Genomic DNA, 24,740 nt, shown 5'->3' with positions numbered 1-24,740 from the left:
ATGGCTTCATCAAACCAGGATCTGCAACGTGCACTGGGGCAGTTCACAGCCAAGTGTGAAGCAGCTGGGATGAAAATCAGCTCCTCCAAATCCAAGGCCATGGTTCTCGACTGGAAAAAGATGGCTTGCCCTCTCTGGGTTGGTGGAGAGTCCCTGCCTCAAGTGGAGGAGTTCAAGGATCTCAGGGTCTTGTTCAAGAGTGACCCCAGTGCAGCATCTTCAGTGATGCAGCCGCTGAATCATGGTAAAGAAGGAGCTGAGCCGAAAGCCAAAGCTCTCAATTTACCGGTCAATCTACGTTCCTACCTTCACCTATGCTTATGAGCTGTGGGTAATGACCGAAAGGACAAGATCGCGGATACAAGCGGCCAAAATGAGTTTCTTCCGCAGGATGACTGGGCGCTCCCCTAGAGATAGGGTGAGGAGTTCAGTCACACAGGAGGAGCTCAGAGTAGAGAAGACCCAGGACACGCTGGAGGGACTATGTCTCTTGGCTGGCCCAGGAATGCCTTGTAATCCTCCCGGAAGGGCTGGAGCATGTGTCTGTGTGGAAAGGGAAGTCTGGACCTCCCTGCTCAGGCTGCTGCCTCCGTGACCAGGCCCCGGATAAAGCAGAAGAAAATGGATGGAATGCATGATCCTAACCTTAACCATACTACATGCTTAACCTTTTAACCCACATCTGAAGTCTAAATCATGTTGTTGATCTAATAATAAAGGGTTTACATCATGGGGAGCTGATTTTTGTCCCCATAAGAGAAGCAGGTCCCCCGGATGTGTTTGAGTGTGTGTAGAGATTTTAGTCCCCACATAGTGAAAAATACCCACCCACACCACACAGGGCTAGTTTAGCAGCAGTGAGCTAATCTTCCTAAGCACATTAAAGTTTATGAGGCTGAGCACTAGAGCAGCTTACAACCCCTGTACCGCAGTCACTGTTAGCATGTAGCCTAGCTACTTTCAGTTTAAATATGAAATAGATGAGACCTACACATGGATGATATATAGTTATAATCTATGACACCTGTGGATCATTATGTTGTTGATGTCGAAATATTGATCTACAATGACTTAATAAACGAAACAAGTCCACTTCCACATTAGAGAACTGCAACACCCATTGCCATAAATGTCATCACAACAAAAAGTCGTGTAGCTGTTGGCCCCTCCTATGGATGGCTGCACATCACACTGGTGAGCAGCGGATTAGTTTTACATTGATTACGTGATGCTGTCGAATCCTACGTGTATCAGCGCTTAAGAAGATAAAATTGCAAAATTAAGTACCGGTATATACAGACATGTACCAGTGGCGGTGAAAACAAGGGTAGAGTGGAAAAATGGCCAGTTAAAGTTCGAGAGGGTAAATGAGTAGGGAAAACAGCTATAATGGTTAAAAGCTCTGAAATGTCAATTTTGGAGAACAGGTCTGCTTTAAATGAATGAATATAGTATTTGTCTTATCCCTGTCAGCTTAGTAAAAAACAAAACCTTTGTGTCAGAGAATGAGAGAAATGATTCCAGCAAGGATTATCCAACATCAGAAAGACTAGAAACAATGACCTTCGTGGTTTAATCATGTTTTAGTCCTGGTCTTCCTAGTTTAGGACTGGTTTGGTCCTGTTTTAGTCATGGTTTAGGACTGGTTTAGAATTGATTTATTCATAGTTTAGTCTTGTTTTAACCCTGGACTAAATTGTATGTGTCTATCTGCAGGTTAAGACACTGTAATATCTCTTTCAGGTGGTATTTGGACAGCTCTTCAGTTTGTGGGTTTGCCTCATTTAGTAGAGTGGAGTTTTAACCACTTTTGGATCATTTCTTGTTTGGATCTACAGCGGAAATGATGTTGTCCACTTTTAGACCTGGTTTAGCCCTAGATTAGAGCTGGAAGAGATGTTGGTTTAGAGAGTCAAAAGCCCGGTCTGGTCTAGGTCAGTGTGTTTTTGGGTCAGGACTTCATTATGTGAGCGGCTTAGAGCTTCCACACCCGACACAAGGAAACTCGCAAGACTGCCTCCGCATACGACCCCCTTCTGAGAGACAGGACTCAGTGCCGCAGTTCAATAAACAAACAACAACGGGGAGGGCATCTGACACGCAAGGATACAGAAGGGCGGGAGGGCCTCTGACATACATGAATCGAAAAGGATGGGAGGGCATCTGACACAAATGAATATAGAAGGACGGGAGGGCATCTGACACACATGGACACAGAAGGACAGGAGGGCATCTGACACACAGGACTCACCCGTCGTACTGGTCCAGCTTGCACTCCTTCATCAGTGACAGGGTGTGGCCTTCCTTCTCTGTCACTGCGCATGCAAGCACAAAAGGTGGCAGAGTGGTTAGCCCTGTGTGGAAGTGTCCAATGAGGTTCTTTGGTCTTCTTTTTTTTGGTATTTTTTCAGACCAAAATTTTGTTTCTGATGTTGAAACTGAAACTGGTCAGAATGAATCTACCTTATACTATATACTACATACTATATACTATATATTGATACTTTGCAGTGACATCTCGCTGAGGGTGTTCTTCATGTATCTCTATGGTGGAATGTGAAGCAGTTACCATGGTGACAAAATGTACAGATTAGCAAACACTGTCATTTTTTTTTTGGTTAATGGTCTGAAAACTCAAGAAAAAATATGAAATTTCAAGAGCTTATGATCAAAACAGGGTACGAGTTGATATTCTTGTTTAGCGGTTTGATTTTCAAGAAAAAGTTGAAAGTTACTAACTGTAAAACTGTTGGCTGATGCTTGTGACTGTAATTTTTCTGTGGCAGACACTTGTTTAACAGCTCAAATCAAGTCTCGTTCTGGTCAGATTGTGTTAAAAAAAACTCAGATTAAAGTCTAGTTTGAATAACAGAGCCTCTAGTTGGCGTCACACTCCCAGGGAATGTTGATGACATCAGCTGCAAAGTATCAATAGTCCTGTGTGGAGTTTGCTTGTTCTCCGTGAATGGGAGCTCCAGATTCCGAACCTGTCTGACGTCAGATTGAGATGTGTAACCCTCTGAAGTGAGCTCTACATATTTATCAATCTGGAACACCTATTGCTAAAAGCGGTCAGGAAACAGCGTTATAAAATAATCAACATTACCATTTGCCATTTTTGCACAATTTTCCTTGCCAAACTAGCACAGGTGTGAAAGAAATCAGATTACTCACATCAGATGGAACAGTTTATATGACATTTCAATAATCTGATGACTCCAGAAATCAGATAACGAGCAGATTTTTGGTGTGTGTGTTTGTGTGTGTGTAAACAGTGTGGGTGGAGTGGTGAGACCAGCTCAGGTGACTATAGCTGTGTTCAGATGGTTCTCTGCAAGCTGAGGGGACATGTGGACTGGACATGTGGAGTGGACACTGATATGAGGAGCTCCTTGTGTGGTCACCATCACACAGAGAGACAGAGGGACAGACACAGGGAGGAAGAGAGAAAAAAGGACTGGGCAGATAGATGGAGGAAGGGAAAGAGGACTTTACCATCTGCCACTGGAGACAGGCCCAGAGCTCTCAAGAGGGTAAAACATAATGTGCTCATTTCTGTTCCTATAACTGCAAAAAAATAACCAGTCAGGAAATAGCTAGACCTAAACTAAATCAATATTAACTCATCAAAACTTACAAAAAACAAGAACAATTCTAAATTTAAAACCATATACATATATACATTGCTAACCCACGAGCCGCCGCATTCCAAACAGGAAGTGACATGGGCTCCATCGACTCTGCCTCCAATTCACTTTGTATTGAATAACTGTCACCCTGTTCTCTGTAACTGTTGCTGGCAGATTATTTTTGGTTGTATTAACCTGCTCTACATAATCTTGCTCTTTTTATTTAGCTATTTTGTCCGTAAATCAAGACATGAACATTAATAACAGACTAATCCAGTGCCCCAAGGCCACTACCACTAGTTGTGCTAGCAACAAACTTGATTGACAGCGCTGCTAAGCACCAGCCAAACCAGTGGTGTGAGCAGGACGTTACCTTCAACCACCTGGCTCCTGATTGGCTCTTTGGTTGCTGTGATACTCGGTTGTAATTCCAAATATGGAACTCTAAATTAGCTAATATAACTGCTAGCTTCCAGCTAACTCAGTTTAGCTGGAGCCTGATGTTAAGGGTGATGCCACGCCCCCTTAGTCCGCTTCTTTATACAGTTTGTGTTTAACTGATGTTCTAATATTAGATAAAACAAATGTGCAGCAATGATGAACCTTGGGTGTATTACACTTCTGTGGGGTATTGATCGCTAAAACATTAGATCACCATGTTACTTCTTATTGTTTTGAGAACGCCATATTCACAGAAAACAATGCATTAACATGTTCCATAAGTTTCACTTTCATTTTTGATGCTCTGAGTCTCCTTCAGAGCACTATCACAACACAAGCAGCGCACATCTTGCTAATGAAACTACTGCACATCGCATCAGGTTTGTTTTTCTATCGTGCTTTTGTATATTTATGTAGAATTGACGTACAGGAGCATGGGTGACGTAGGGAAAGAAGAGAACAAGGAAAGGGAACAGGAGGAGAGGAAGAAAGGAGTAGAGGTGTAGAGTGAGGGATTAGAGGAGGACTTAACAAGAGGAGAGCATGAACGAAGTTAATAAAAAGAGGAGTGCAAAGGAGAAGAGAGGGACAACAGGAGGAAAGGAGAGGCAGAGGAGTGAAGAAGAGGACAGATGGGTTGAGGCCTGTCTCCTGTCTCCGATTACACCAGCCCCAGAGTACCATTAGCAATGACCTTTGACCTCAAGCTCTGATGACTAACAATACACCAGCAGCTTCATGAGGATCTGCATGTGCTTCTGTAGGACAAGGTGAAGAACCATTATGAACAGGAACATCTCATCAGGATACATTTGTAGATTTACAACAAGTTAGTACAGTTTGTCTCTATCAACTTAAATCATGTACAATATGATCAAGCCATGTAATATAGAGCTGTGCAATACCTGACATTTTGGCACTTATATCAAGTACTTTGATTTAGCATTAAAACATGGTTAACAGATTAAATAAACTTAACATCAACTGATTTCTTTCTTGTATAAGACCCTCCAACATGGGGTTAGTCGGTTCAGATCTCAAATCTTCAAATGACAGTGTGTTACTTCAAACAAGATTGTGTTACAGATTGAATAATACTTCATTTGAGCAGTTCAACTTTAGATAACCTAAAAGACCACAAACCACTCAGACCACTCAGAATGGCTCTTAATGTCACATCAGTTAGTCCAAATATTTTGAATGGGAAATAAAGACTAATGGTGAAGAGGAGGAGATGGAGAGGCTGAAGAGGATGATTGTTCTGCTGCTGATGTGAAGGAAACAGGAAGATGAAATGAAAGTGCATTTATTTTTAAAGAGAGGGCATTATGCAAAATTAATTTTTGAAGGTTTCTACCAGGTTATAACATTATTCCTTCACCAAAAAAAATCCTGAAATGGTTTTGAATGTCATCCATGCGGGTTGGAGTCATTCAGAACCTATCACACTTGTTTGTTAATCATTGATAGTGGAACATTTAATACAAGATCACATGACTGTATACCTTTTAAGACTAGCAGCACCAGAAGTAAATTGGGGTTAAAGCTTTTGGCTATTTTACTTCACAAGAATGGAATATATTTCAAGGAAGCAGACATCTGGAAGCAAACATTTATACTCACACCTGCACCATTTTTAATGTTTTAAATTGACCAATATAGTTATTTGTTTTGTTTGTTTTTGTTGGTATTTTTTCTGTATTTGAACAAGGCACCCATGAAAAAGAGTCACAGACCTCTCATAGGGCTCTCCCTGTATTAGTAAAATTAAATAAATAAATTACGGTTAGCAATACGAGCCTGTACAATGCTCAGCCCACAAACCTACACCACCCACGCTCCTGCACAACAATTCACCATGAATATACAAAAGCAGCTACGTCACAAACCTGATGCAATATGCGGTAGTTTCATTAGCTGTTGTGTTGTGATAGTGCTCTGAAGGAGGAGTGACTTAGCATGGGGAGCACAGCGCATTTTCAAAACAATAAATAGTAACATATTGATCTAAATATGTTATACCCCATAAAAGTAAAATACCCCCTCTTTGTCTGACAATCATTATTCATAGCAATTATAGCTGCACAATTTTAGTGCAAATGCTAAATTACTATATTCCCCTGAATTTAAAGGCAGTTTCTTCCTGGTTGATTTTATAGTTCACTTTCACCACTATCGCTAGTAGTTGTCGTACCTGTGATGTCGGTCTGCACGGCGGCCATCTTGAACAGAGGGGCTACGTGCTCGCGGTACACATGCACAGCCTCCTTCCTGTGGCTGCTGGGGTTTATCAAGACCTTTAGGAAGCTGGGACGCCCACCCAAGTCTGCACACACCACAACCAGCACAAGGTCAATAACACAAGCAAGTCAATCTGAATCAACAGCACAACCATTACACACGATGATGTCTATAAAACGAAATAAACATGTATTAAATATCTGACACTACAGTTAGCCCTGTAGTGTAGTGCTTTTGAAGCACGATATATTGCTGAAGAAAATGCAAACAATAAACTATAATAAAAATTCCCCAAAAATTCCCCAATATTACAAAGAAAATAATGACATGATAAATATTGACCCACCAAAAATATTCCTCCATCTGTCATATACTGAACGATAAGTCCATATAGTCATTATCGTGGCAGGCCTAACTGCAGTTAAAGTAATTACTAATGTAGCGTTACCTAGATAAGTGGCTTAATATATATTTCATAAGATGAACTCTTTGCTGAGATGTGCAGTTGTATTGTACATTCTGTGTGAGTGTGTGGGTCGGACAGTGGACATTATGAACATTATGAACATTATGGACATTGTTCTTATTTTTGATTGAGTGAAAATGTATTGTGTACGAATTTTTCTGTGAACATCTCTCTTTTTATTAGCTTAATGGTGCGTTGTCCTTTCAAATAAAGGCTAAACTAAACTAATTTAAATAAACATGATAGGGTATTACCATAAAATGTTTAAGTTTTTGACAACAAATCTTACTTATTAGCTCTATTAAATGTGATTTTGTAATTGGTCACCTCAAAATTCACACTTTCACTTCAGCCTAAACCCCTTTGTGGGAAATATTTGAACGTTGTAAGTCCTATTAAGTTAATGGAGAAAATAAACTACCTCTACTAAAAGCATGAATGCAAACAAGCAGAAATACCATCAACTCATCTTTGAATCTCGAGCACTTTAGGACCAATGAACGCAGCATAAGTACAGCGCAGAGAGTGGAGATAGGGGATAGGTGAAAACAGGAATTTCTAAGCGCTCAAACCTCAAAGATAGGACAATACAGGATTACTTAAACAAGCATGAATCAATAAACATACATCTTTGGGTAAGCTAATGATGAGAGAGCACCATTAAAGGCAATTTTAATCAATGTCTCCTTTAATTTACCTGTTGTTGTATTTATTATGCATTATTATAAGTTTTATCCTGGACCTTTGTGGCTACCAATCAGATTTATTATTATTACAATTTATTACTGTGACTGGATTAGGCAATTTCTTCCTAACAACAATAGCATTAGTTTGGCAAGACCTAAATCTGTCATCTACTGGTGGGTGTGTAAATGCTTAACATGTACTGCTTCTACTGTTTGTTCCAACTATTGTGTTTTTATCTGTGAGTATTTTCAACCACATGTAGCAATGATGGGTGAATTTAGCCCCCCTTCACTCATGGGGGTACTAAAGGTCATATACAGTGTGTGTGTGTGTGTGTGTGTGTGTGTGTTTGGGATGGGAGGAGGGGGTGGTAGCGTGGATCAGGTTGAGTCCCACGTGGGGAGCTCTGTGGTGCTGAGGGTCTGTCTATGGGGACCAGATTATGGGATAATGGATATTGATCTGTGGAGGTCTGAGAATCTCTAATGTGCCCTGCCCCGTCTGAAGACCAGCCCACAGAGAGAGAGAGAGAGAGAGAAAGAGCGCTCCAACCAGGGCCCGAGAATATCCAGACATTATCACTGTATAACCATATTGGCAAAAGAAGGTTGAATCTTGTCAAATGCGACAAAAGTTTTTAGAGGTTTATAATAATAATAATACAGCCAAGGACACTGTACAGAACAAGTTAAAAGCATAAAAACAGGTGAACAAATACAGTACATTTTCTTAAGTAAAAATATAAAACTGGATGACGGTGTAATGGTGATTGGTTATGTGGTGTAGGATTGTTTGAACAGGTAATTTGTGATTTGAAGAGAGGAAGGGAGTCGATGTTGTGGAGGTCGGATAAGAGTGAGTTCCAGAGCTAGAGACAGGTAGAGAGAAAAGAGCGCTGAAGAGAGGATGAGGAGCGCACAGAGCCAGAAGTGTTGTGGAGCCAGTGCATGAACAGCTTTGAATGATGAGAATTTTTAAGTTGATTCTTTGTTTTATGGAAAGCCAAGTTGTTGGAGGATGGGGGTGATGTGATGAATGGTGGGTGGTTAGCCTCTAGAAGGGACTGGCTTCATTATCTGTCTGAAAGGAGGAGCTCACTACATTGAACCTGGTGTCCTAGTTGCTTACTGTAAGGATTATCTGTTATTAATCAAAGGTACAGTATGTAACTTTCTGGGGGTGGCACATCACTTACATGATTCTATGTAAACAGAAAGTTAAAACCAAATTTTGGAGTAGTCTCCAAGGCGATAGAATGTTTTATCCCATCCTGTGGAATATTATTGCCAAAGGAACAACATTTCCATGGAAAGAAGCAGGAGGAGACCTTCCTCCAGGCCAAACAAGAGTCAGGTTTGAGGAGATGCATGATCATGAAAAACTACCAAAATGAAACATGCTTTTATTTTAGTCATACTTTAGCTTTAAGTCCACTGAACTACCTTAAGGTGTGAACTATCCCCTAAGTCATATTTTCCATACTCGATTCTGCCCCAAATGGGTGATGATGTCTAAGCCCCCCATTCCTGTTCAAAGATGGATTATCTTTCCTAAAAAAAAAAAAAAAAAAGCCTTTAACTCCCCTCTCATACTGCCTTTTTTTTTGGCAGTGACCTGTACCTCACCATCTTCAAAGGAGTGGTTAGTGGCTTTGAGATAGTCAGGAGTTAGATCCCCATTACGGCCTTGATCAATCATGACTCAGGTGACAGTTCACACCTTAGGGTCGTTCAGTGAACTTGACTAATAACAGATATTTGTTACTGTTACAGTGTAGATGCTATGTATGACACATATGGAATGTAGTGAACAAAATATAAACTCAAAATAACTCCAAACTTGCTTTAGATTTTAGAAATGTAAAATAGCCACCCTTTGCTTTGATCACTGCTTTAATTTTTTTCCAGTTATTGACCCAGACAAGGTATAGTTGTGAAGTGAAAACCATTTTAGGAGGCTTCATCTTGAACCTCACTGAGAGAAAGCCAAGGGTTTGCAGCACTGTCAACAAAGCAAACGGTGGAGCATTTGAATTTTAAATATACAGAAATATTTGGTTGAGGTATTTAACCTTTTTCTCTTTGATACATAATTCCATATATCCTGCTTTATATGTTTGATGTCTTCTGTGTTTATATAAAATGTAGAAAGTAGTCAACAAAAAGAAAACAAACAGTGAATGAGGAGGTGTGTCCAAACTTTTAACTGGCAGTGAATGTATATATGAAGACCCACGGGGAGCAGACATGGACCTCAAACCACTCTGGATCTGTAAATCTGGACTTCCACAGGTCTATGTCTCCCTCGGAAACTCGACACTCTTTCCAACAGCGCAGGGATTGTTCACCATGACGACGCTGGACCACTGCCATGACGACAGGCGCTGATAGTCACCTGATCTGGCTCCACTGATGCCCATCTCTATCATCTCATCTCCAGAGGGACTGAACCAGGGCTGAACCAAGACTCAACCAGGACAAAAGCAGGACTGAACCAGAACTAAACCATGCAGGTCTAAATTAGGCCTAAATCAGGACAAAACCAAGACTGAACAAACATTGTAGCAGGGCTGAAGTAGAACTAAACCAAGACTTCAAGGAACTGGATGTCAGATTTAGATGAGAACATGACCTATCTGTGTCCCCTGATATGAGGTAAAAGGTTTGGGACACCTTCTCATTTAGTGTTTGTTTTCTTTATGTTTGCTTTACTACTTTCGATATTTTATAGAAATCATTACATACATGAAGCAAGATATATGGAATTATGTAGCAAATGTTTTGACTGGTAGTGTAGCTTTTACTGATAACAACTGTAATGCAGATTTATTCTTAGTCACAAAAACATTGGACATGATGTCATTTATTTATGTTATGATCTGATGTTTTGGTTCTCCAGACAATTATCCAATCAGAAAGAAAAATGAGCCTCACATGAGTCTGTCATTTAGGTTTCCAGTTTCAATGCTGAAATCAGTTTGTTTAAACCTAAAAGGACTTTCTCTGATCTGAGTGGTCACTACCTAAACCCCAGCACCTGCAGCCAATCCATAATCAGTGTTAGTGCAGCCTCTGCAGCTCAGTCAGTGAATTCTGGAGGTTCTGAGCTTTCACATGAGGCATGGTCTGTCCATACTGAGAATGAGAAACACTTGTATGTGTCTTCTATCTGCAGGTTCAGTTGTGATTGTAATACCTAATACTGTAAGAACGCAGGCTGCATACAGTTCCTTTAACCAGGCCTGAAACAGTACTGGATCAGGAATGAGCTGGACCAGAACCAAGATTAAACCAGGTCTCAATGAACCTGGGTTGCTACCAGGAGTTAACCAGAACTGAATCAGGACTAGATTATGCCTGATACCAGTGTCAACAATGACTCAACCAGGTATAAACTAGAACTAAACTAGGTCTGGACTACGACTAAACAAAGTCTGAACCAAGGCTAAATAGGGTCCAGAGCAGGACTAAACAAGGTCTAAACCAAGACTAAAATCTGGGCCAGCTCTTTATTAACAGGTTTAGAGTTTACGCTAGGTTTAGTCACGTTACTAACTAAACATCTTTTTGTGAATTACTGACACCTGTTTAGGTACAAATCATACATATTGTGGTGGGGTGATGCTGGTTTCTCATTAAACTAACCATACGACACTACACAGAGCCAACAAAGGCTGTTAGTGTGAGAGCAGACTGCTGACCAAAGCCTTCCTCGGATCTGTCCGTAGATGTGTGTTTTACGTGTCCATAGCCATGTGTTACATGTGTGTACAGATTTTGTGTGTTACAAGTCTATATATGTGTGTGATCCATGTCCATATACATGTGTGTGTTACGTGTGTACAGATTTGTGTGTTACGTCTCCATAAACATGTGTGTTACGTGCACATAGACGTGCATGTTACGTGTGCATAGTCATGTGTCATACATGTCAATATACATGTGTGTAACGTACGCATGGATGTGTGCCTTTTATATATATATATATATATATATATATATATATATATATATATATATATATATATATATATATATATATATATATATATATATATATACACACACACATACATACGTACATATATACACACACACACACACACATATATATATATATATATATATATATATATATATATATATACATACATATCCATGTATATACAGTGAGGCAAATAAGTATTTGAACACCCTGTGATATTGCAAGTTCTCCCACTTAGAAATCATGGAGGGGTCTGAAATTTTCATCTTAGGTGCATGTCCACTGTGGGAGACAAAATCTAAAAAAATCTGGAAATCACATTGTATGATTTTTTTAAATAATGTATTTGTATGTTACTGCTGCAAATAAGTATTTGAACACCTGAGAAAATCAATGTTAATATTTGGTACAGTAGTCTCTAGATCAGTCAGGTTTCTGGGCTGTCGCTGAGAAACACTGAGTTTGAGCTCCCTCCAAAGATTTTCTATTGGGTTTGTGTAACCTTGATATGCTTCTACATACATATACATAGTCCTGTGTGTTACATGTTCAAAGATGTGTGTGTAACATGTCTATAGACATGTGTGCAACGTGTCCATAGACGTTTGTGTAATATGTTCATAGACGTGTGTGTTACGTGCTCATAGACGTTCGTGTAACATGTTCATAGACGTGTGTGTTACATGTCCATAAATGTTTGTGTAATATGTTCATAGACATGTGTGTTACGTGTCCATAGACGTTTGTGTAACATGTTCATAGACGTGTGTGTTACGTGCTCATAGACGTTCGTGTAACATGTTCATAGACGTGTGTGTTACATGTCCATAAATGTTTGTGTAACATGTTCATAGACGTGTGTGTTACGTGTCCATAGTCGTGTGTTACGTGTCCATAGTTGTGTGTGTTACGTGTCCATAAATGTGTGTGTTACGTGTTCATAGTCGTGTGTGTTACGTGTCCATAGTCATGTGTGTTACGTGTCCATAGACGTTTGTGTAACATGTTCCTAGACGTGTGTGTTATGTGTCCATAGTTGTGTGTGTAACGTGTGCATAGATGTGTGTGTAACGTGTGCATAGACGTGTGTGTTACGTAATAATATGAGGTGTCCATAAGCACGTGTCCATACAGCACAGATAATCCTTTTATCAGACCGTCTGACACAGCACCCTGAGAATATACTCCAATGGATTAGCAGATTAGCTAGTCTGTGTCCGGTACAGGATTTCAACTTCCATTGTTTCAGTAGTACATCCCACTCAAGATATCCACGGTCTATAGCATCGTGTAGGACTAAACCTTAATCAGAACTAAACCAGATCTAAACCATCTAAACAAAGACTTAACCAGGAGTGAACCAAGACTGAACCAGGGCTGAAACGGGACTGGCACAGGACTGCACCAAGACTGAGCCAGAATTGAACCAGGACTGACCTGGACTAGAACTAAACCAGGTCTCAATCACCTAACCATCTAATACTAGAGTCAACAATGATTGAACCAGAACTGAACCAGGTCTAAACCAAGACTAAACAAAGTCTGAACCAGGACTAAATGAGTATTGAAGCAGGTATCATAAATAATACTCTGGTATTATTTGTTAATATTGCTAATAAGTTGCTAGCAGTTATTGACCTAAACTGACCAATCACAGAGCAGCATTGTGGTTTGTGCAGAAGCCAGTGCCAAACGTACAAAAATAAACATAGCGATGCCAGCCGATGTACTTCAACCTATTTTATCAGAAACAGAAAACAATTGTGCACAGGGAAGCGTTTGTGCATTTGTGGAAAGCGAAAATGTCTATGCTTTTCTCACAACTGGATTTAACTTAAGTTTGATGTTTAGGTTTGTTCTGCCCTTGTGATGCTTCAACCAAATCAACAAGTTACAAACCACATTTGGATAAGTTTTTACCACATGCTGTTTGTGTTTACAGGGATTATATTGCGCTATTTTCTGATCCATGTTATAATGTTGTTTCCTTATCAAAAACAGACCTGGGGTTGACAAACACACAAACCTTGCATACTTAGGGCTGAGTTCTTCTCTCAAACAGAAAACACTCACTCATCATGTGATATGATGTGATATCATGTGATACTACAGGAAGTGCTCCACTATGTTTTTTAAACTTCATACATTTTCAGCATTTGAGATGTAGGCAGACTAATAATAAAAGATTACACTTATTAAGACTTTGAGATGCACCCAGGTCTCTAAGCACTGGTGTAGTTGTGGTTACCTCTCAGCAGGTCTTTGATGGTGTTGTACCAGAGCTGTGTGTGCTCGGAGGAGGCATTGAGCAGTTGCAGAGTCTCTTCCTTCAGCCGTGGACCATGGTGTCGAGCCCAGAACAGAGCCAAGCCCAGGACAGCGCCCCCGGATGACTGCCCCACACACCTGCGCCTCTTCACCTTCACGGCAAAAACATCCCGAAGCAGCAGCCGGCCAGAAGGGCCTACACTCGCCTCTCCTGAAGGCACACGAGAGGGTCCAGTCAACAAATGGTGCAACATGAAGTAGTCACGTTAACAAATACAGAAAACTATCATGATTATTGTTGTCAAAAGTATCAAAAGTATCAAAGGGAATACGCAGATATGAGACCACATGATAATATAAAGGAAAGTACTACCATTTAATGTTGAAAATGACATTCTATTGTCTAAAGAAAGGGCGTTTTTACTATCACCGTGAAATGATGAAAATGATCAAAGTGCTTTATACCACTGACATAACCCTAAAACAGTGAACCATACTAAACATACATAAAAAAAATGTAGTTTTACAAGCCATCTATAATGTCTTATAGATGTTAATTATTCAACAAGCTACAGTTTAAATGTTATCATTTATTAGGGTTAACACTACCAAATGAAAACGTACCCTGAAAAATGTTGTTTTCTAACAATAAGTCGATCCATAATCGTTGTAACAGGTCTAACAGGAGGCGATATTGACTATCCTAATAAAAATCATTTATGTTTTTTTGTAATCACCAGCAGGAGCCCTGTCCCTGAAGTCCTCAGAGTCCGAGATGGTTCATATGGCACTAACATGTCAGAGATGTACTTTGGTGCTAGGCCATGGAGAGACTTGTTTACAAGCAGAGCTGCTTCAAAGTCTATTCTCTGGAAGCCAGTGCAGAGACTTGAGCAAGACACAGGACACAGGACTTATGTGCTTGAACTTCCTAGTTCTAGTCAGGACCTGAGCAGCAGCGTTTTGGATGTATTGCAGCTGTCTTAAGGCTCATTTGGAGAGGCCAGTGAGCAGGCTGTTACAGTAGTCTAACCTACTCAAGACAAATGCATGGATAAGTCTCTCCAAGTCTGGTTTTGACGGTATACCTTTGATTTTTGCAGTATTTTTTTAGATGGTGAAGGCTGCAGCTATTATTGATTTGATGATTTGATGTTAAAGTTCAAGTCCATTATTACCCCTAGATTTCTAGTTTGATTTGAAGGTTTTAGAGAGAGAGACTGGAGGTGACTGCTAACACTTTATGTTTCTGTGGGCCAAAGATGATGACTTCAGTCTTGTCTGAGTTTAGCTGGAGAAAGTAGTTTTGCATCCATGCACTGATCTGTTGGATGCAGTGGCAGAGTGAATCCACTGGTCCATATTCACCTGCTGCAGTGAGACATAGATCTGAGTGTCATCTGCATAGTTGTGGTAAGACACATTATTGCTGCATATTAACTGGCCTAATGGCAGCATGTAGAGATTGAACAACAGGGGTCCCAGGATTGACCCCTGGGACACCCCACAGATCACGGACATTTTATCTGAGGCACATTTTCCAATTTCAGTACTCCCTGTTTTATACATAGGACTTCAACCAGTTTAGTGCCGTACCAGAGAAGATGAACTTAGACTGGAGACCATCTCTTGGACAGTTTTGTCAGTTACAGGTGCAAAGTGAGTCAGCTCTAAGTGTCTAGGTGGCAGTAGGGTTGTTATTTGTGTTGTGGAACTGATAAGATAAGATAAGATATGCCTTTATTAGTCCCACAGTGGGGAAATTCCAGTATTGCACTGCACAGTTAAAGAACAGAAGGAAAATGGTACATGCAATAAAACAAGATAATAGATAAATAGTTTAAAATAATTTTAAAAATATACTTAAAAATAAACTAAAAATAGACTCTAATATAACATCTTCGTAAAGTGACTTAAGTATTGCACATAGGTATGGATGAATGACACATGTTCAGTGTTAACAGTGTTCATTGTACAGTCTGACAGCAGCAGGAAGGAAAGACCTGCGAAACCTCTCCTTCACACAGCGAGGGTGAATCAGTCTGTCACTGAAGCTGCTCTCCAGGGCAGACAGAGCGTCCTGCAGGGGGTGAGACTCATGGCCCAGCATAGAAATGACCTTAGCCAGGACCCTCCTGTCCCCCACCTCCTGCACTGAGTCCAGAGGACAGCCCAGGACGGAGCTGGACTTCTTGATGACCTTGTCCAGCTTCTTCCTCTCCCTCTCTGTGATGCTGTTGTTCCAGCAGACCACACCGTACAGGATGGCTGATGCCACCACAGAGTCATAGAAGGTCTTCAGGAGTGGCCCTCTCACTCTCACACCCGAGTCTCCTCAGGAGATAGAGCCTGCTCTGGCCCTTCCTGGACAGTGCATCTGTGTTGTGAGTCCAGTCCAGTTTGTTGTTCAGATGAACACCCAGGTACTTGTATGATGGCATTGTTAATGCCCTGAGCCTTGTCATTAAAGAATACAACAAACTCATTGCACTTAGATGTGGATGGCAGCGGAGCTGGAGGGTTTGTGATTCTGTTTACTGTTGCAAACAGGACACGAGAGTTGTTACTGCAACTTCCAATAATGTTAGAAAAATACCTCTCACTTGTTTTACATAAACTGTGGTTGTACATGTGCATCTTTTCTTTGTAAATCTCATAATGAACCTGGAGCTTTGACTTGTGCTATTCCCACCCGACCCTCTGGCACTCCCTTTTCTGTGCCCTGACTGAGTCATCATTCCTTCATGGAGATTTCTACTTTCTTTAACCATTTTAACCTTCATCGGGGCAATGGTGTCCAGAACATTCAAAACACTCGAAGTTACAGAGTTCAACAAATCATCAATATGAGGCAGTGCATCATTTCCATGAACAGTGCACCTATGTAAACTTAAACAGTGCTGGGGTGGTTTGTATATGAGTATAAGTTGAGTATGGACAGGGAGCTTTAGCCTTAGCTCCATTTTAAAGGAAACATACTCAAAAGATGAAAACACCACAAATGGCAACCTGTGAGTAACTAAATTATATAAAAACAATCACAACTGAACCTGTGTTGCCAGTGCCTTCTCGGTGTATGGGGGTAGTGACCATTCGAATACGAGAGAGTCCTTAAAACAGCTGGATTTTAGTGAACATTACGTGAGCTGTTTTGAAAGAAAAAGTGAATCCTGAATCTCCAAAAATCTTTCTAAAATCTTGTTTGTATAAAAATATGAAAGATCACTATTTAAAGAGGGGGTATTATGCTAAAATGTTTTTTTTTTTTCTTTCTACCATGTTAAAATGTTGCTGAGGAGGTTTCAGAATCATCTATGCAAGTTTGAGTGTTTTAATCTCTCCAGGGCTCTGTTCTTACTTCATTCTTCAATTTTATTTTCTTAGTCGGTCATACACGAAATGAAAAAAAGTCTGCTGTCCATCGGAGGAGCCAACAGCTACACGGCTCTTTGTTGTGTTGATGTTTACGTCGGCTCCCATTGGGCACCGCAGTTTTGTAATGTTAATATGTGCCAAATATAACAATGATCCACAGATGTCATAGAGTATACTGTATAGCAGACACAAGCACAATATTTCTTCTTTAAAAGTATATGACTAAATGGATGCAGTATTCTTATGAAAAAATTAGATGCATAAATATTGTGAGATATAGTCAGATTGGTATCAGCGTCAAGCGTTCTGGCCATATGAGTAAAAGTGTGTCTGTGTGTGTGTGTGTGTGTGTGTGATGCAGCCAAGCATGGTGACAGATGAAGACCTGGTGGGGGTCACAGGAGCACAGGACTAGGCTCTCCATGTGAAGGTGCCTCAACAGAAGCTATGGATCCACCCACGCCACACAGGACACAGGCCAGCTATCATCTACCACACCCTTTTTGGATCATATGCTGCAAACTTTTGGTTATATGAAAAGGGATATATATTTGTATAAATTTAAAAGGAACTGTGTTTAAGATTTTGATTTTAAATTTCATAAATATGATCTATCTATGTCCCCACATACGAGGTAAACATGTTCAAATCAAATACAGCTTTTACTGATAACAACTGTAATGCTGATTCATTCTTAATTACAAAACCATTGAACAAGCTTTTATAATTTGGTGTGTTGGTTCTCAAGGTAATTGTTGAATCAGAAAGCAAAGTCTCTCATTTTGGTCACCAGTTTCAATGCTGAAATCCAGTTGGTTTAAACCTACAAGGACTCTCTCTGATCTGAATTGTTACTACCTAAAGCCTCTGTAGCTCAGTGAGTGAATTCTGAAGGTTCTGAGCTTTCACATGAATCATGGCCTGTACATATACAGAGAATGAGAAAAAAACGTGTATGAGTGTTTACCTCATATCTTGGGACACATCACTGTGGCTGTGGGTGCACAGACCTGGGTGCTTGGGGGTGATGGGGGTGCTGTGTGGGTTTTGTACAAACCTGTAGGGTGCTCGGGAGTGATGGAGGTCCAGCTCACACAGGTCCTGGTCAGGAGGACATCATGGCTCTTCTTGCCCAGTCTGAAGATGCCCCTCAGCACCACCGCCTCACTGCAGCACAAGAGAAGACTTGCTCAAATAAACTATTTTATGTAGGGTGAGTGATTTTATAGGTCTAAAAAATAATGAGTGAGAAATATTAAACAATATTCTTTTATTGAGTGATCTGTGGCCCGTCCTGAGCAGTCAGAGCCTGACCACAGTCTGAGCCTGACCACAGTCTGAGCCTGACCAGTCTGCCTCCACAGCCTGGAGATACATAGCAATGTTTACCTCGGCTCACACACGTATATTATTATTACTGTAGCAGCAGCTCTGCAAAGCACGACCCTTTTACCTGTGTCTTTACACATGTGAGATGAACGTGCCGTGAGGCTGCCTCGCGCCCATTGCACAGGTCACATGACCATGTTTTGGAAAAGTCCCGCAGTTTGAGCAGACCTCACCTGAGCTCCTCCCTTTGTCCCTTCACGGCCGCCCCTGCTGCGCCCTGGTCCTGGGGCGTGCTGCTCCGTGAGCCTTCCGTGTCCGACATGTTCAGCTCCAACACCATAAACACTAAAGGAAAAGAAACCCCAGCACGGAGCCCGCTCAGCACGTCTGCTAAGCTACTCACAGCACACGCGCTCTCTGAGGACTTCCGGAGTCATGTCCCCATGGCAACCTGACAGCACGAGCAGATTTAAGAGCTGAGGGGCGCGTTCAGGGGAGTCACAGGCGCACTGTGCGCTCCCCCCCAGCTTATCCCCGCGGTCCGATAGAATACACTGCTCTCTGCGCAGATACTGCTCCACACACATCCACTACACACAACAACACCACACACACACAACTCTCAAAGGGAAGAGCAGAGAAAGACACGGGCTCATCACTGCTTCTCCTGAACACTGAACGGTGTTCACAATTAACACGCACAAAACAGACAGTTTCCTGTTTTCCTCTTTATTTATATATATATATATATATATATATATATATATATATATATATATATATATATATATATATATATATATATATATATATATATATATATATATATATATATATATATATATATATATATATATATATATATATATATATATATATATATATATATTGGAGGTGACTTCCCTCTGCACGTGTGCCGCTTTTTACACAGTTATTTTGTTATTATTTATTGGAAGGTTTTATTGGAAGGCCAAAATGGCTATCCCTATGTTATACCTTACACAGTTTGTTCAGTGCCTCCCCCCTCCTCCTCTTCCCGCTCCTCTCCCTGCTCTCCCTGCTCTCATGCACTCCTTGTGCATGTGCATGCAGGCTGCATATGGACAATGACCAGATGGCCGCTGTAATCTGCATTAGGTGTAATCCGCTCCCTGCGACGCTCCACCTGTACTGCATTTGAGCCCGGCACCAGGAGAGACAACCACAAAATACTGTGTCATTTAAGCTAATAGACCTCTAGTGTTTGTACTATGGAGAAGTCTTTATTATAGCAGATATACTGTTCTTGTGTCTGCTTTACGCTGTCGTCGTAAAAATATACTGATTTTTAATAGTAATTAACCGTTTTCCTTGAAACTGTCCTCCTGAAGTCTGGGCAGCACATTTGGCCAAGTCTTTGTCTCATGACAGAGGAGTTTGAGTTCTACAGAGTGGTTTAAAGAATGCTGGACATGGATCTTTACTGGATATATCTTGATTATGTTTATTGGCTGGTGTAGTAGCGCTGATGTTTTATGATTGTGATATGATAGAGTAGCTCAGAGTCGCACTGACACCACACACACGTGGAGTGCAGCGGATTCAAAATCACATACGAGGATCCAAAGTGGGGTCACGCCTTCCCAAAGTTGGGCCGAACCAAATTGGGCCATAAATAGTGTGTGGTGGGCTTAACCCACTGGTCACATTTATGGCCACCAACATGTTTTCTCTCCTACACTCACCCAAATAAAGTGGAGAAATTGCAAATGCATTTATCATAGAGAGTTTACAAATGAAGTGTACCAAAAATCATTGCTGTAGGTCAAATTTAAATAACCAACTAAGAATTTTGGGCATCCTCTTCTCCCCAAGGTGTAACTTTTGCACAACCTCATGCCACAATTTACAATAAACATATGATATTGCACACATTTCATTTCCATTTATTTAATTCAGCCAGGCAATATCGGTAATGTAATTTGTTAAGTTAAACACATGGGTGAATAGGATCATGAAGAAGACCATGTCTTTTTATTACACGCCCCTTTCAACAAACTGAAAATAACCATCACTGAGATGGTCAGTCAACAGTCAACAACTTTTATGCAACACTTACCACATACTAGCTACAAGAGCTACGGGATTTAATGTTCTTGTGTAGGACATTCCACAGCCTAACACCAGCCTCTGAAAAACCTCTGTGTCTGAGTGAGGTGTGGGAAAACGGCACTGAAATGTTCCTTTTTTCTACTGTCATCAGTAATTAATGTAAGATTGCAGATGTTTTCTGGTACCAGTCTTTTAGCAACCTTACTGATTTTGCATATTTTAAAAATCAACAAGGTCTTCAAATTTAAAGATTTTTGACTTAATAAATAGTTTATTTGTGTGTTCTTTATTGCCTTCATGATTGATAATTTGAATCACTTTATTCTGAAGTAGATGTACAACATTTGCATGACTAGAGCATAACCCCATACTTCAGCGTAATATGAGAAAAACGGAACGATTAGAGATGTATATTAAAGTGTAAGGAGGTCTGTTCAAACATATTTGAACCTATGTAGAATCCTAGCACATTTGCTAACCTTTTTTTAGTGTAACTAATATGAGGTTGCCAGCTAAGTTTATTGTCTAGTAAAACTTCCCAAAATTTGACTTCAGTTATTTGATCAATTGTAACATCATCGATAATAAGATTTATTTTATCTTGCTATATGCTAAGAATGAGTGAGACATCAACTCACTGACCCACACCACCAGGATCTACAGCACAGACATTGGAATGTCATTCGGGCTTGAGAAGTGTAGTCGGATGGTGACAAAGTGAGGGAAGGTAGTCCACACAGAAGGGGTCTCCCTCCCAGAAGGGACAATAGCAGACATTGAGGACAGTTACAAGTACCTTGGTATCCCACAAGCCAATGGCAACCTTGAAGAGGAAACAAGGAAAGCAGCCACGGCCAAATACCTCAGACAAGTAAAGCAAGTCTTAAGGAGTCAGCTCAATGGCAAGAACAAGACCCAGGAAATAAACAGCTACTCCCTGCCAATAATCAGACACCCAGCAGGAATCATAAGCTGGCCAAAGGAGGAGATACAGACCTGAGATGTTAAGACCCTGAAAGCTCCTGGCCATGCATGGCGGGTTCCATACAACACCCTGAGACTGTACGAATGCCATAAGGAAGGAGGCCGAGGACTAGTGAATGTGAGAGCCACTGTCCAGGATGAAACATCCAAGATCCATAAGTACATCAAGGACAAGGCCCCAACAGATGACGTGCTCAGCGAATGTCTCAGACAGTGGAGCGCAGAGGAAGAGGTGCTGGAGGAACCATTATGGAAGGACAAGCCCCTGCATGGGATGTCCCACCGGAACAAAACTGAAGTGGCTGATATCAAGAAATCCTACCAATGGTTTGAGAGAGCTGGACAGAAGGACAGCACAGAGGCACTCATCCTGGCTACACAGGAGCAGGCCTTGAGCACTCGAGCAATAGAGGCTCAGATCTACCACACCTGACAAGACCCAAGGTGTAGGCTGTGCAAAGAGGCCCCTGAGACAATCCAGCACATAACTGCAGGGTGTAAGATGCTGCAGGGAAAGCATACATGGAGCGTCATAACCAAGCGGCGGGCATAGTGTACAGAAACATCTGTGCAGAGTACGGACTGGAAGCCCGAAGATCAAGGTGGGAAACACCTCCAAAGGTAGTGGAGAATGATCGAGCCAAGATCCTGTGGGACTTCCAGATACAGACTGACAGAATGGTGATGGCGAACCAGCCAGACATTGTGGTGGTGGATAAATAACAGAGCAAAGCCGTTGTGGTGGACATCGCAGTACCAAGTGATGGGAACATCAGGAAAAAGGAACATGAGAAAATAGAGAAATACCGGAGGCTCGAAGAAGAGCTGGAGATGCCTGGAAGGTGAAAGTATCAGTGGTGTCCGTGGTCATCGGAGCACTCAGGGCAGTGACCCCCAAACTGGAGGAGTGGCTACAGCAGATCCCAGGAAAAACATCAGACAACTCAGTCCAGAAAAGTGCAGTACTAGGAACAGCAAAGATACTGCGCAGAACCCTCAAGCTCCAAGGCCTCTGGTAGGGATCACGATGGAAAAAAGAGGGGTGAGACCATATATATATATCCCGGCCCCTCTGTCAAATTTCCCACCCTTGCCTTAACCACTTATGTATATGGCCCCTTATACCATAACTTTTCAATTCTAACAGCAAAATATGATGATCAACAGTATCAAAAGCTTTTTTCAAATCAAAGAAAACGCTAACTGTAAAATCTTGTTGTTTTTTTTAATATCTATTCCAGCTAATATGTCTTCAGTTTAGTGAATAAATGCAGATCTGTTTGATCTGAAGCCATACTGATTATCGGAAATCAGATTGTATTTTTCTAAAGTGAGTGGTTTGAGTATGCAGACAATTGTTTGTTTTACTATATATATGTCTAGTCTGCTGACTTTTTATTTTGACATTTGTGTATAATAGAGAAAATTTCATTTTAATTTATTCCACTGAGAAACATAGACTGCATAACCCGATTAACACCACCGCCAATTGAACGTATTTCATCATAACTCTTCTTCTCTAACAGAAAATACTGAAAATACATTGAAAATATACACAGTAACAAATTTTGAGCCTCAAAAATACACCATATTTTGGTGGTCCTATGTTACGCAAAATTGACTCTCATGGCTTAAACCCATGTTGTCATGTTGTTACTTCCTCAAAAACATAACTGGAGTTGTGTTTTTGATTAGTCTATCAACATTTCCAGAGCTCAAAATGTTCTGTTCCACCTTGTGATGTCGTGAAGCAGTAGTTTTCTGTTGGAGATCATAAGATCATGGAGACCTTATACCATTGTGGAAAGCTCCAAAAATGTATTTAGCACAATACTCCCTCTTTAAATAGACTCAATATTTTTTTTGTTTATGAGTTATAAAAAAATAAATAATGAAAATTCTCACACACGTTTGTAATAAAAGTCCTTTATAAACATCTATGTTATAAAATATGACACAAAAGATTTCTACACCATGTTATCAAAAGCAAAGGAACCGCACAAAAATACACTTTGACAAACAGTTGCATAGTTCATGTGTGGGGACATTATTGCTTGTGTAGAGGAGGACACGGCAGGGACACTGGACAGGGGACCATCCAAACACGTGTCCCCAGGTGTCCCTTGCCCCTGTGCTGTCCTCGTTCTCCTGGTGTTTAGAGTAAGTGCTCACAGCGTCCTATAGCAGTGGAGGAGAGTACCCCATAGTAGGGATGGGTGCAGTTTAAAGGGCCCATTTTACACTATTTTCTGACCTATGTTACAATGTTGTTCCCTCATCAAAACCATACCTGTAGTTGTGTTTTGTTTCATTCGCACATGTTTAGCACACAAACCTTGCATATTTAGGCTGAGTTCTTCTCTCAAACTGAAAACACTCTGTTCCACCTGGTGATGTCAATTTGCAATACAGGAAGTGCTCCACTGGGTTTTTAAACTCCACACACCTTCACTAGAATCATTTGGGTGATTTCAGCCCTGGAATGTCCAAACTCTCCTGAATTAAAGGTAAAAGGAGCTGTTAACTTGAAAACTACGGTTTCATGACATCACAAAGTGGAGCAGAGCATTTTGAGATTTGGAGATGCAGACAAATTAATAGTGCAGAATTACTCAAACATGTGTGAATGAAACAAAACACAATTCTGGGTATGTTTTTGAGAGGTGATAACATTATGACACGACTCACAAGAATAAAGGTACCAGTAGAGTACCAAATCAGGTAAATAAAGTTTGGGTCTTTTTGGTACCACTAAAAAAGTGTAACCGAAAGCAGGTATGGAAATAACTGATTTCCTTTAAAGGTGCTCTACTGATTTTTACTGTCTTAAAAATGTATAAAACAGAACCAGTTAATTTCAAATGGTTTGCAGTGATCCAGAGTCATTCCTCATTTACTTTATGTATTCTGAACATCCTAATTATTCACCATGATGTGATTATAAGGGCTTTTGACAGCTTTCAGAGGTCAAAGCGGATTAATGCTAACAACAACTAGCATGCTAACATTCACATCCTGGTTCTAACACAATACAACTGTTTATAAATAGATGCAGACAGCAATGGACTGACTTCTATCTTAGCTGCTTGCTCAAATACATGGGAAAATCCGGCACAGGTCCTTTAATAACATGTTTGCTTGGGAGAGCTATTCTTGGGTTTCAGCGTGAAGAAAGATTTGTATCGTTGCCGTAGTGATAAACAATTTAAAACAAAATATTGCATATAACAGGAAGCTGCAACCCA

At 40.7% G+C, this 24,740-nt stretch overlaps 1 protein-coding gene across 1 annotated transcript in view; it reads right to left on the bottom strand.

The window, feature by feature from the left end:
* Positions 1 to 19,007, bottom strand: part of cerkl (ceramide kinase-like) — a 30,912-nt gene extending 11,905 nt beyond the window's left edge. The window contains exons 1-7 of the mRNA XM_055230379.1: positions 18,824 to 19,007; positions 18,654 to 18,765; positions 18,149 to 18,258; positions 15,085 to 15,087; positions 13,697 to 13,927; positions 6,265 to 6,396; positions 2,252 to 2,315 (exon numbers count right to left, since the gene is read on the bottom strand). Coding sequence (XP_055086354.1) covers positions 2,252 to 2,315; positions 6,265 to 6,396; positions 13,697 to 13,927; positions 15,085 to 15,087; positions 18,149 to 18,258; positions 18,654 to 18,765; positions 18,824 to 19,007 — 836 coding nt within the window. The remainder of the gene's footprint in view (positions 1 to 2,251; positions 2,316 to 6,264; positions 6,397 to 13,696; positions 13,928 to 15,084; positions 15,088 to 18,148; positions 18,259 to 18,653; positions 18,766 to 18,823) is intronic.
* Positions 19,008 to 24,740: the final 5,733 nt, after the last annotated feature.

This window comes from Periophthalmus magnuspinnatus, chromosome 21 (assembly GCF_009829125.3).
Source record: "Periophthalmus magnuspinnatus isolate fPerMag1 chromosome 21, fPerMag1.2.pri, whole genome shotgun sequence".
Classification (NCBI taxonomy): domain Eukaryota; kingdom Metazoa; phylum Chordata; class Actinopteri; order Gobiiformes; family Gobiidae; genus Periophthalmus; species Periophthalmus magnuspinnatus.
Note: the sequence above shows the minus strand (reverse complement) of the source record. Positions and strands in the feature narration are given on the sequence as shown.